The sequence below is a fragment of the Arabidopsis thaliana genome, chromosome 5 (assembly GCF_000001735.4).
Source record: "Arabidopsis thaliana chromosome 5, partial sequence".
NCBI classification, from domain to species: domain Eukaryota; kingdom Viridiplantae; phylum Streptophyta; class Magnoliopsida; order Brassicales; family Brassicaceae; genus Arabidopsis; species Arabidopsis thaliana.
This window is the reverse complement of record NC_003076.8, coordinates 9,248,807-9,261,374: the sequence shown is the minus strand read 5'-3', so window position 1 is coordinate 9,261,374 and position 12,568 is coordinate 9,248,807. Positions and strand designations below refer to the sequence as shown.

Here is a 12,568-nt window from a genome sequence, read left to right as displayed (position 1 = left end):
TCTTAAACCATTCTTTTCGTAAAAAATACGTAAAGATAGATCAATCATAAATGTCCTAGGAATAAGATACGTATTAGGTAATGTTTTTCTTTTGAAATTAAAATAAAAGTATTTATATATATATTTTTGATGCACTTTTTGATCAAAAATCTCTCTAATATTTACTAATAACATATGAGTTTTTATAAATTCTATCTCAACCAAAATGTTATATTCTTAAAAATTTACAAATCGTTAATTTGCATTAAATACTTGAATTAACTATTTTCTTTATTTCTTTTTTAGTCCCTACAAAATTTATCTAAAAATATTTTATTTTAAATTTAAATCTTTAATTAATTTTTATATTTATTAAATTACATTCAATTAATTGCTAATTTCCTAAAATCTATATATCTACATTAATAATAAATATATGATTTTTCTTTCATTTTTATTTGTTCTTATATCTAATTTATTTTTATTTGATATATATAATACATATAGTTAAAAATATATTAGTTTTTTCTGCATATGAGGTAATTCAAAATTTTAAAAACACACATATACTACTCAATCGATGAAGAAAAAAAATAAGTAGAAAAAATCCCACATTACTTTAAAAAATTGAGTAATAGTTCAGAGTCATACATGGCTTTCAAAGCAAAAACTATAGCCTACATAACAAGGTTCAACACAACCTGATTACAAAGAATTCTATAAAACAAAGATGGGCCTATTTCTTTGATCACACTGTGTCTTAGTAAAAACTAAGAGTCTCAAAGTCTGTAATCTGAAAAATCAAAGGAAGAAAAATTCAGGGAAACGAAACAAACACAAATGAGAAATCAAATAAATTAGCGAACCAAATTACAAAAACCTAAAACAGGAGGGAAAGCACTTACTCTTGTTATAAGAAGTAGACTTGACAAAAATAATCTTAAAAGGAAAAGATGATAACACTGAAGAGTTTGGAACAACTTTCTGACGGGAGATGGATTAGGTCGAGGGAGATTATACTATTAACAGAGGAAAAAAACCAAAAAAAACTCCATTTATTTTTAATTTGTTCATACCTGCGTTATTTAATTTGGCCGTTTAATACCTAAGTTAATTTTTATGTTCATTAAAAACCTTCATTTTTTTAAATTTTGGCAAAATCAGACATGCGAGTTAACGGGCGTTAACAATGGTAACGGAATCGCTAACCGCAGTTAAAACTTAACCATATAATGTTTACTATTTATATACAATTTGTTTTCTAATAGTTATGATCATATTATCTTAGTCCCAGTGGTTTTGAGAGAGATTATCATCCTCATCAGTTCGAGATCGATTCTCATCTCCAACAAATTTTTTGATTTTTTTTTTTAACAAAAGGCAAAATCTCAGTAATCCGAGTTACGATTTTGAATTTGATTCTGAGACTTTCTTTTGTTTAGCACCACGTTTGTTAGATCTGCTTCAATTCGATTTTGAGAACGAGCTAAATTAGATTCCTTCATCTCTTCAATTCATATTAAGGTTTTCAATTTCTAGATCGATTGATATGAATAAGTCAGCAAAGATTGCATATTCCCAGTTTTTGCTGATATTTTGCGTTGAAAAATCCAGACTTTGTTTTTCATTGTTAGTAACGTTGATAGCTTATAGAAAGATTATGTTACCATTAATTGCATCTGTTGATAACAAATAAGATCGATTATCACAAATCTATGTTGTATTAATTGGTCTAACATTTGGGACTTTTGGTTGGTGATTGATTTTGGTGCAATATCCTTTGGAGAAAGAAGTGAAGCAACACACAAGTGCAAAGCCTGTTGAAGTGAAAGAGATGGCTGACTTCGATTTTGCCTTTTTGTTAAAAAAAAAAGAAAAAAAATCAAAAAAAATTTTGGAGATGATAATCGATTTTGAATCGATGATGATGGTAATCTCTCTCATAACCACTCGACTAAAATAATATGTTCATAATTATTAGAAAACAAATTGTATATAAATAGTAAACATTATATGGTTAAGTTTTAACTACAGTTAGCGATTTCGTTACCACTGTTAACGCCCGTTAACTCGGATGTCTGATTTTGCTAAAATTAAAAAAAAAAAAAAGGTTTTCAATAAACATAAAAATTAACTTAAATATTAAACAGGTAAATTAAATAACGCATGTATTAAACGGACAAATTAAAAATAAATGAAGTATTTTTTGTATTTTTTCCCTCTTAACAAATTAGGTTAACAATTCTCCCGTTCTCACGCATCTTTACCTAATCTTCCGGATATAAAAATACTATTACTTTGTTTTGATCTTACAAAAAGGCCCAATGTGTGAAATATTAGTTAATGGGCCTTAGGGATGGGCTTCTCAACCTAAAATGAAAAGCACGAGAGAGGATGAAAGAAATCGGAGAAGGCAGTAGGATCTTCCACTTGCCGCTCTTTGAAAATCACTCGCCGTGTCTCTCTAAGCTTCTTCTTCACTGTGAAAACCTCAGATCGCAAATATGCACGCACCGGTACTCGTTCTGAGTGAGTATCTCCATCTTCCTCCAGATCTCATTTCCTCTAAATCGATATTAGTTTTTTGGTAACGAGATTAACTCCTTTTGTGAAAATGGTTTAGGCGATTCGTTGAAGCGTGAATCTGGAAGTAAGGTTCATCATGGTAATATCCAAGCTTCCAAGGTAAATTAATCCTTTTCTATGGCTCTTTTTCTCTGTGATGCTTGTTGCTTCTCTCCTCTGGTTTCAGATCATCGTTGTTTTTGTGGTACAGGCTGTTGCTGATATCATTCGTACAACATTGGGTCCTCGTTCTATGTTGAAGATGCTTCTTGATGCTGGTGGAGGTCTTTTTCTAAACACTTCCTCTTTTTTTTAGGCTTTTCATATCTCTGTATGTGGGTAGTAGATCTCTGTAGTGAGGGAATTAGGTTTAGTGTTTTTAGCTTTGGAAATGTTTTTCTTATGTACTCGTTCTTTGTTGAAGCTATTGTTCTTCAGTTTCGGTGTTAGTTTTATATAAACCCTAAATCAATATTTGGGTTCTGTTTGTCTTGTTTTTTTTTTTTTTCTGTCTACCTTTAATTTTTCTTAATCTGTGTGTTATCATCATATCTTACCCCTCTTTGTTTCTTGGATCTTTACAGGGATTGTTGTTACTAATGATGGGAATGCTATTCTTCGTGAGCTAGATGTCGCTCATCCTGCAGCTAAGGTTTTACTTCTGACCTTTCTCTATCTATTGTTCTTGTTAAAATTGTTTTACTTATCCATTTTTGACTCTGGTGATTGCAGTCAATGATTGAGTTGAGCCGTACGCAAGATGAAGAAGTTGGTGATGGGACAACGTCTGTTATTGTTCTAGGTACGAACATTCTTTTTTGCTAACAAATAGTTTGTCAATGGCTTGGTTTGGACCAGTTTTAATGTATTTTTAACTAAAGCACAAACAAATTACTTAAGGATATTATGGGTGCTGCAGTATTCAGTTCAACATCATGATCTCTGTTTATAATCATGGGTTCTTGAAGTCCTCTTTTTGTTTGCTTTTTGCCAACAGCTGGTGAAATGCTTCACGTTGCAGAAGCGTTTCTTGAGAAGAATTACCATCCCACAGTCATATGCCGAGGTATGCTGGCACTATGAATTGCTTATTGTTGTCATGTTACACATGTCGTTTTCATCTTAACGAATGCATTCTTCTCTGCAGCTTACATCAAGGCTCTCGAAGATTCTATTGCTGTTCTTGACAAAATTGCTATGTCAATTGATATCAATGACCGTAAGTCCATTTCTACCTTGTATTTGTTCATTTGGAGTTGACCTTCAGCTACTTTGGTTTCTGAAGTTAGTTTTTCTTTCACGTTTGTACTGATGGAAGAATGTGTGAGTTGCAGGTTCACAAGTGCTAGGATTAGTCAAGAGCTGCATAGGGACAAAGTTCACTAGCCAATTTGGAGATCTTATTGCGGTAAGTACCGTAATTACAGTAGCTTCTTACTTATGCATTACCAGTCCAGGTTTTATTGCTCCTTAATATATATTGGATATGTCTAGACAAGTAGGTATAGATACAGCATACATCTTGAAGTGACTTTTTAAATGTAAGATGAGTAACCATGAAATAACTTGAATTTGATGACTGCTTTCTTCAATTCTTTTGGTGGTTTTCGATTGTTGAAATACTTGTAGTATGAAGTTCTACAAGTTTGATTGTCGTTGGTACTCACATGATTTTATATGACTTTATGTACTGTTTTAGGATTTGGCTATTGATGCCACTACTACTGTTGGTGTTGATCTTGGACAAGGTTTGAGGGAGGTAGACATTAAAAAGTACATCAAGGTTGAGAAAGTTCCTGGTGGTCAGTTCGAGGACTCTGAGGTTCTTAAAGGAGTTATGTTTAACAAAGATGTTGTTGCTCCTGGTAAAATGAAAAGAAAGATTGTCAACCCACGGATTATTCTTCTTGACTGTCCTCTTGAGTACAAGAAAGGTGAAAATCAAACCAATGCTGAGTTGGTTAGAGAAGAGGACTGGGAAGTGTTGTTGAAGTTGGAAGAGGAATATATCGAGAACATTTGCGTTCAAATACTAAAGTTCAAGCCTGATTTGGTTATCACAGAGAAGGGTCTTAGTGACTTGGCCTGTCACTATTTCAGTAAAGCTGGGGTAAGTGCAATCCGAAGGTTGAGAAAAACTGACAACAACAGAATCGCCAAGGCTTGTGGAGCAGTAATTGTGAACAGGCCCGACGAACTGCAGGAGTCTGATATCGGTACTGGGGCTGGCTTGTTTGAGGTCAAGAAAATTGGAGATGATTTCTTTTCTTTCATTGTTGATTGCAAAGAACCCAAAGCCTGTACTGTACTCTTAAGGGGACCAAGTAAAGATTTCATCAATGAAGTGGAAAGAAATTTACAGGTTCGTTGGTGTTATTTACAAATCTGTATTTCTTAATCATTCATAACCTTATATGCCTGAAACATTGTCCCTACAGGATGCCATGTCTGTTGCAAGAAACATTATCAAAAACCCAAAGCTAGTTCCTGGTGGAGGAGCCACAGAGCTAACCGTTTCTGCCACATTAAAACAGAAGAGTGCAACAATTGAAGGCATAGAAAAGGTCGGTTTTGCTTTTATTACATTTTGTTTCCTTGCCTAAAGTTGTGTGATTTTGTGTCAAATCTATATCGAGCCTCTAAAACGAGTATGCTGTTCCCACGGTCGCTGATAAATGTTCTTTTGTTGGTCTGAATCTTATTTAAACAGTGGCCTTATGAAGCAGCTGCCATTGCTTTCGAGGCTATTCCACGTACCCTGGCTCAAAACTGTGGGGTTAACGTGATCCGTACTATGACTGCATTGCAAGGGAAGGTACTGTCCTGTACTAATGAACCCCAACTGCCATCTCTTGCCCGTTGTTTAAGTATATACCAACTCTTTTCTCAATGCTTCAATTGTCGGTTTTGGTGCAGCATGCAAATGGTGAAAACGCATGGACTGGTATTGACGGGAACACTGGTGCAATAGCTGATATGAAAGAGAGCAAGGTAAGGATTAAATCACATAACCTTGGTTGATTCTCACAACATGAAACCAATGTGACTCAGAGAGTTGACTAAAAGCTTTTAACAATTTTCCAGATATGGGATTCGTACAATGTGAAGGCGCAAACTTTCAAGACGGCTATAGAAGCAGCGTGTATGCTTCTAAGGATCGATGATATAGTGAGTGGAATCAAGAAGAAGCAAGCTCCTGGATCTGGACCTTCAAAGCCTACCATTGAGACAGAAGGAGATGCAGACAACGAACAAATTCTTCCCGACTAAGCGAAGGGAGAAACACTTTGGTCTCAGCATAACTCAATCTCTGTTTTCACTTGTTTAATGGTTGCACTCTTTTGGCTATTATCTTCCCTTGACATATCTTTTAATTCTGCAGTTTGACTTGGTGAGATAAGATTTTCGAGGGTGGTTTTTTTTTGTTTGTTTTGGAATATTAGCTTTTTTGAATTTTCGTAGTCACTTTGTTGGTTTTTAGAGTGCTAGTTGTTATTGTCTTTTTGAAATTTCTGGCACTAGAGACTTTTTTAGTTTGTGTCGTTTTTGTTTGAATATCATCAAGTATGTACTTCAACTGGATCTTTAGTTGACCGGTTAGTGTCAAATTGTGTTTTTGTTTGAACACCATTAATTGCATTTCAGACGTACGGATCTGTTATTTAGAGTTTTGGGTTATTATTCAGGTTGACTCGGTCCGAATTTATTTATACGGGTTGGTTTTGTTACTGAAAACCTTTAAACTTCGCTAGTTAAATGAAAATTGAAAGTTTAGTTATGTTGATCTTGATCTAATTTTACAGTAAACTAGAGGAAATACGGGCTACGCCCAAATTTATTTTAAAATTTTATTTCTGTTTTTTGTATTGTTTTTAGTTCATATATTTTTTTTTAAATTTGCTATATCTAAATAGAAAATTAGTTTGAATTACTTATATTTTTATATACTATCTATTTGTGTTATTTAAAATGAAACTGAATCACCTTTTATTTTTATTTTATTTTATTAAAGATGATTGTAATATAAATAGTTTTTCTTAACTCAAAATAAATGGGTTTGTTTTCACAAGACTTTTTTATTTTTTCATTTCTTTGAGGTTTTGTTTTGAATAATTATTGGATTTTCTTTTGTTGGGTTTAGTTCATTAGTTGGAATTATGTATAGTAAACGTATTAAACTCAATGGGTGGATAATTTGTAAAATTTATTTGTAAAAGCTAATTTTGTATTATTAGATTGGTAGCATATTGTTCAATTCTGCATATATACTAATCATTTATTAAATAAAAAAAGTTAATAGTTCTTATTATGTATAAAGATTCGTTAATATTTTCAAAATTAGTTATTTGTAATTAACGTAAATTTGATTTTTTGATTTTTTAATTAAAATAATGAATTACATTACCTTCTTTTTTGTCAACTAATAATTTATATTACCTAAATTTTATAAAAACTGTCATTGAAAAATTGGACTTTGTGATCTCAGAAATAAATTATAAAAATATTAAGTTTCTTTTATTTAGTTTTGTTAGTTTAAACCATTTTAATTGAAATCCAAGAAAAAAATAATATTTTATTTTAAGCATTTAATTTGCTTTTGTTTTTGAAGTAAAAAAATCAACACTTATTTTTTCTAGTAATATTTATTAAAACATTATTTATTTTTTGTTTTCTAAATTTTTTTTTAATAATTTGGTGACATTGCATTTAGAGAGAGTATTTAAAAGAAAATATGATGTGGCATCTCTAAAATGATTTTTGGAATGATGATGAGGATGACTTGAGAAGCCTCAAATTGTTTCTTTTATTAGCAGTAGATAATACTATTTTAATCATATACTATCGTTTTCTTATACATTTTATATGGGAAAAAACTCTAAAAAAACCTCATATATTTTTAATTTGCCCGTTTAATACTTCGGTTATTTAATTTGTCCGAACAATACCTAGGTTTATTTCTTTTCGCTTTAAAATCTTTCGTTTAGTTTTTGTTTGGAAAAATCAGCTTCTCGGGTTAACGACTGTTAACTTCGTTAACGGTGTGTCTAACTGAGGTTAATACTTAACCCCACGTGTTTTATTCGCCCAATATAAAGACACTGTTACCCTTAACGAAAACCCCCAAATCGATTTGTTATTATAAACCCTAGTTCTATTAGCTCTTCTTTACAAGAACTCTTCTTATTTCCAAAAATGATGAGCCAAAGTTCAGGGTCTGATGCGAATTCAATTAGCCGTAGCTGAGTCCTCTTTGCAATTGTGGTAGGGCAACGACAGTTACAAAGTCATGGACAAATGAAAATCCGGGTAGAAAATTTTTCAGATGTGGGACTCATGGCTTCATCAATTGGGCAGATGAGGAGAAGCCATTTGGTTGGCAAAAAGAGAGTTTATTGGAGGCTCGAGATGAGATTCGTCAACTGAAAGAGTCTTTGAGGTCAATGAAAGAATAGTTACCGAGTGGGTCAGGGTCTGCTACTAACGAGGATATGAAGAAGCACAAGGAAGAGAAGAATAAGCTTGAAGAGGAGAAGAAGAAGCTTGAGAAGGAGAAGAAGCAGCTTGAGGAGGAGAAGAAGCAGCTTGAGGAGGAGAAGAAGCAGCTTGAATTTGAAGTTATGGGTGCGAATGAGAGGGAAAAAGTGCTTAGGCAGTTGATTGTGTTGTCTTGGGGATGTTTCACTGTTGTCATTGCAATGTGTCTGGGAATGGGAAAGAAGTAGGCTTTGTAATAGGGAGTTATGGATGCTAGGAAGTTCTTTGCATTGTTTTATGGATGTTCTAATGCTAGTTGTTTTAGAAGTTCTTTGTTGTTTGCTGTGTTGTTGTTGTAAAACTCTTAAATCAATGGTAATATCCTACTTTCATTGAGTCAAAAGAGCCGAAAAATCAGAGTAAGGTCTAGATCCCACCCAAAAAAAATCGGGATCCTACCAATCATACACATCATCCTACATAAATAACATCCTACAAAGTCAATAAGAACACAAAAGAGAACTTAAATCTATCCTATTTCCTCTCAGGTCTCCAAACATCGAAGACCTTATCAGTCCAAGGGGACATAAAAAACACAGGAGGTCTCGGAGATTCATCAGTGACTTTACCACGTCCCTTGCCTTTACCCTTGCCTTGACCATTTTTAACTCCAGGAGGATGTCCACGAGCTCGGCCTCTACCACTTGGATTAGCAGCTGGAGCACTTGAATGCTGCGGATTCTGTGTGGGTTGACTCTGAGCAACAGGTGGAGTGGATTGGCTTTGAGCAACAGGTGGTGTGGACTGGCTTTGAGCTGCCCTCCATCTTCTTGGTGCATTGTGGATGCTCCATGGATCATCATTATCCTATACAAAACCCAGAATTATTAATGCTATAATATTGCAAATGATAGTAAGATAGGTAATGGTTAAGAATACTTACAACACACTTTCTTGGTCTACCCCTTTTGCGTGGAGGAGCTAATTGCACAGTTGGATTTTTGCAGGATCCCTTATTGTGACCAATTTGCTTACAATTGCTACATGTCACAGTTTTACCTTCTCTTGTAAGCTTTGTTGGATTAGTTGATGATTCTCCAGGCTCCTTAATCCTTGCAAACTTCTTAGGTCTCCCTCGCTTCCCTCTCTTATCAGGGACTTCAATTCGTCCCTTGCCTCTTCTCTTCCATAATCTTTCTCCATTCATAGGTTCTATGTTGTCCTTGTATGTAGCTTTCCAGACCTGTGTTTCTAAGAGCCTATCCACATAGCTAAATGGCAAGCAAACTCCAATTCAGAAAACACAATCACATAATAACATAGATTGGTAAAAGAGAAGAGAAAGAGATTAAAGTCTTACTCTTCCGGGTCGCGGTTGTGCTCTGTGATAACATATATTGCATGAGGACAAGGAATGCCTGTCAGCTCCCACTGCCTACAACCACATGTTCTAGTCAAGAGATCGACTGAGTAGTAGCCACTACCCTCTAATATCTCAAATTTGTTCTCTCCACTTTTGAGAACTTGACAATACTTAGATGACTTGCGGTTGCCTTCAAGAATCTGCATTATTTTGGGTGGAAACCTTGTTTCACACTTGGCTGTCTTGTCACACAACTTAGAAATACGCTTCATAGAGATTCTCCTGACTTCCTCAAGCATATTTACCACTGGGAGCTTCCTTGCTTCCCTAATCGTTCTGTTGAAACTCTCAGAGAGATTATTGCTTACATCCTCACAGCTAGAGTGTGTACTGAAGAAGGCTCTGCACCACGTGGTTGGATCCGTCTTCAGCAAATCATCACATGCATCTGGATCATATGATCTCAGCGCATCCATGTTGTATGAGTAGTCCCCTTCTGTTGCACTGTAAGCAATAGCCCAAAAGTAGCTTTCATGGCAGTAATCTCCATACACCTTCTTCCAATTAGCATAAACGTGTCTAGCACAATGCCTATGCTCTGCTTGAGGTAGTAAATCAGCCACTGCATTGATTAACCCTTTTTGCTTATCAGATATCACAGTGAAACCAGCTCTAACGCCCAAATCCAAATCCTCCTTCAGTTTTTCAACAAACCAAGCCCAAGCTTCATTATCTTCTACTCTTACTATTGCCCAAGCAATAGGATAAATCCTATTGTCTGCATCCCTACCAACTGCTGCAAGAATCTCACCCTTCAATTCCCATTTCAGAAAAGCACCATCTAATCCTATAATCGGCCGACAACAACTCTTCCATGTAGTTCTAAGCTTCTCAAAACAGATATAGAACTTGTCAAATTGTTGCTTACCATCAGCTCTAGGAATTGTCACAATCTCTGTGTGTGTGTGCTTGTTAGACCTCTGAAGCTCACCTTCATAATCCCACAACTTCGCAAATTGCTGTCTCTGTGTTTCAATAACCATGTCAAACGCCATCCTTCTTGCTTTCCTGCATATCCACTTAGACACTGAAATCGTATACCTCATCATTATCTCATCCTTAATGTCAACCTAAGTCAAGGTTGGCCTCCTTCTTGCTTCATCTCTGAATAATCTGGCAATCACACCTTGTTTCAGCATCCTCGCTTTTCCACTGATCGCATGCTTATGTGCATCCACATAAGTTTTCACTGTCCATTTCCCTACCCTCTTATCCACAAAACAATAAATCTTCCATTGACAGTTTTCATGGCTGCATATAGCCATCAGCTGTTTCTGACCCCATTTGCATAACTTCACATCATAGTTAGTCTTCAAGACATACCTCAAAAGCTGATCCTTAAACTCTTCACCATTATTAAACTGCTGCTTAAGCCATAGATAAGGTGGCTTATCTTTGGTGAATTTAGCTCTTGCAATTTCTCTTTCTTCACGGTCTAAAGCATCCCACTCCTCATCTGTATCCAACGCAGCATCAGGTCGCTCTGTATCCATGCATTGATCCTCAAACTCTTCTTCATCAATACCCTCTTGACCAGCCTCTTGACCAGCCTCTTGACCAGCCTCTTGACCCGTTACATGTCCTTCATCAACTCCAGCCTCTTGACCCGTTACATGTCCTTCATCAGCTTCAGGAATTCCCTGACCAGCTGCTTCCCCTGCATCTTGGTGGTTATTATCCTCTTCATTTATCTCTTCATAAAAGGCCCTAAACCGAGGATCATCTCCCTCACATTCTGCTACAGGATCAACATCATCATCTTTACCTCTGTCTTCTTCCCCAGTTTTATCTCCTTCAACCTCTGCATCAGACTCTTCCATCTCTTCAACAACAGCCTCTTCACCATGCTGAGACATAGGAAACGGTGTTGGTTCAGACACACCTTGCTCAATATAAACGTCTACTTCTCCACCAATCAACGCTTCACTGCACAGCTGCCTAATCCCACTATCTCTATCCTCGCCTATAGCTCTTACTGATTCAAAGCTTTCGTGTGCAAGCTTGTACCAAACTTTTTTCACGGGAGCAGATACTCCATTCTCTGCTGGGAAATCGGCGAAGATAGACCACGTCATCAGATCTGGATCAATGAGCATATCCCTCTTCTCAAATCCTCCAATGTAGGCAAACGACTCATCGCGAATTGAGACATCTCCTCCATACTTTATATGCAGCTTCAAACAATCGAAACCACTGCAAAAACAACAAAGAATAAGGGGATTAAGTTCAAATGACACAAACCTAGAACTCTAAAAACCCAGAAATCAAACCCGACAAAACCCTTAACCTAGAAATCGAACCCGACAAACATAGAAACTGTTACTCTAAACTCAGAAATCTAACCCGACAAATCCAGTAATCGATCCAGAAATCTTCCCATTCTCAATCCCGACAACCCAGAAATCGATCCCGACGAACAAAGAAATCGATTTCCCCCAATTCTAACCCTAAGAATCGATTCGATTACATACCTCATCGTGACTTAGCAGACTCGTTGAAATCAATTACCGACCACAACGCAACCAGTTAAACGACGACACACATCGAAATCGATTTGGGGTTTCGAAATCAAAGAGAGAATTTTAGGGTTTCGAAATCAAAGAGAGAATTTTAGGGTTTGGAATCGAAATCGATTTGGGGGAGAATGCCAAAAGGGTAACAGTGTCTTTGATTAGATCGAAATAAACACGTGGGGTTAAGTATTAACCTCGGTTAGACACTCCGTTAACGAAGTTAACAGTCGTTAACCCGAGAAGCTGGTTTTTCCAAACAAAAACTAAACGAAAGATTTTAAAGCGAAAAGAAATAAACCTAGGTATTGTTCGGGCAAATTAAATAACCGAGGTATTAAACGGGCAAATTAAAAATATATGGGGTGTTTTTAGGGTTTTTTCCCCATTTTATATTTATCAGCTAATATTCACTTATGGCTTGCTCAGTTCAGAAAATTATGGAAATCGTTGTAACCCAAACCTGTGATAGTAAAAACTGTAGGCGATACCTGAATCGGGAAAAGTTTACTTTATAATACTTCGGTTTATTTCTACCGAAACTGATCAAATCAGCCGAATGAGTACAATAAAAAGAAAGTAAAAAATTATGAAAATCGCCGTACTATTTAAAATT

The 12,568-nt window shown here is 35.6% G+C and overlaps 1 protein-coding gene and 2 pseudogenes across 3 annotated transcripts; 2 read left to right on the top strand and 1 right to left on the bottom strand.

Moving 5' to 3' along the window:
• Nucleotides 1–2,346: 2,346 nt before the first annotated feature.
• AT5G26360 (TCP-1/cpn60 chaperonin family protein) lies at nt 2,347–6,322 on the top strand. Its single transcript, NM_122537.4, has 13 exons — nt 2,347–2,508; nt 2,603–2,664; nt 2,756–2,828; nt 3,129–3,196; nt 3,277–3,346; nt 3,542–3,610; nt 3,692–3,763; nt 3,879–3,952; nt 4,244–4,906; nt 4,983–5,108; nt 5,255–5,359; nt 5,461–5,535; nt 5,629–6,322. Exons 1-13 carry the CDS (start codon nt 2,484–2,486, stop codon nt 5,812–5,814), a joined length of 1,668 nt encoding a protein of 555 aa, NP_198008.1. The 5' UTR covers nt 2,347–2,483; the 3' UTR covers nt 5,815–6,322.
• Nucleotides 6,323–7,737: 1,415 nt separating this feature from the next.
• AT5G26350 lies at nt 7,738–8,267 on the top strand (annotated as a pseudogene; the record flags this gene model as incomplete). The annotated part of the gene is made up of 3 exons: nt 7,738–7,757; nt 7,811–7,917; nt 8,014–8,267.
• Nucleotides 8,268–8,561: 294 nt separating this feature from the next.
• AT5G26345 lies at nt 8,562–11,918 on the bottom strand (annotated as a pseudogene; the record flags this gene model as incomplete). The annotated part of the gene is made up of 1 exon: nt 8,562–11,918.
• Between the last annotated feature and the right edge of the window lie 650 nt (nt 11,919–12,568).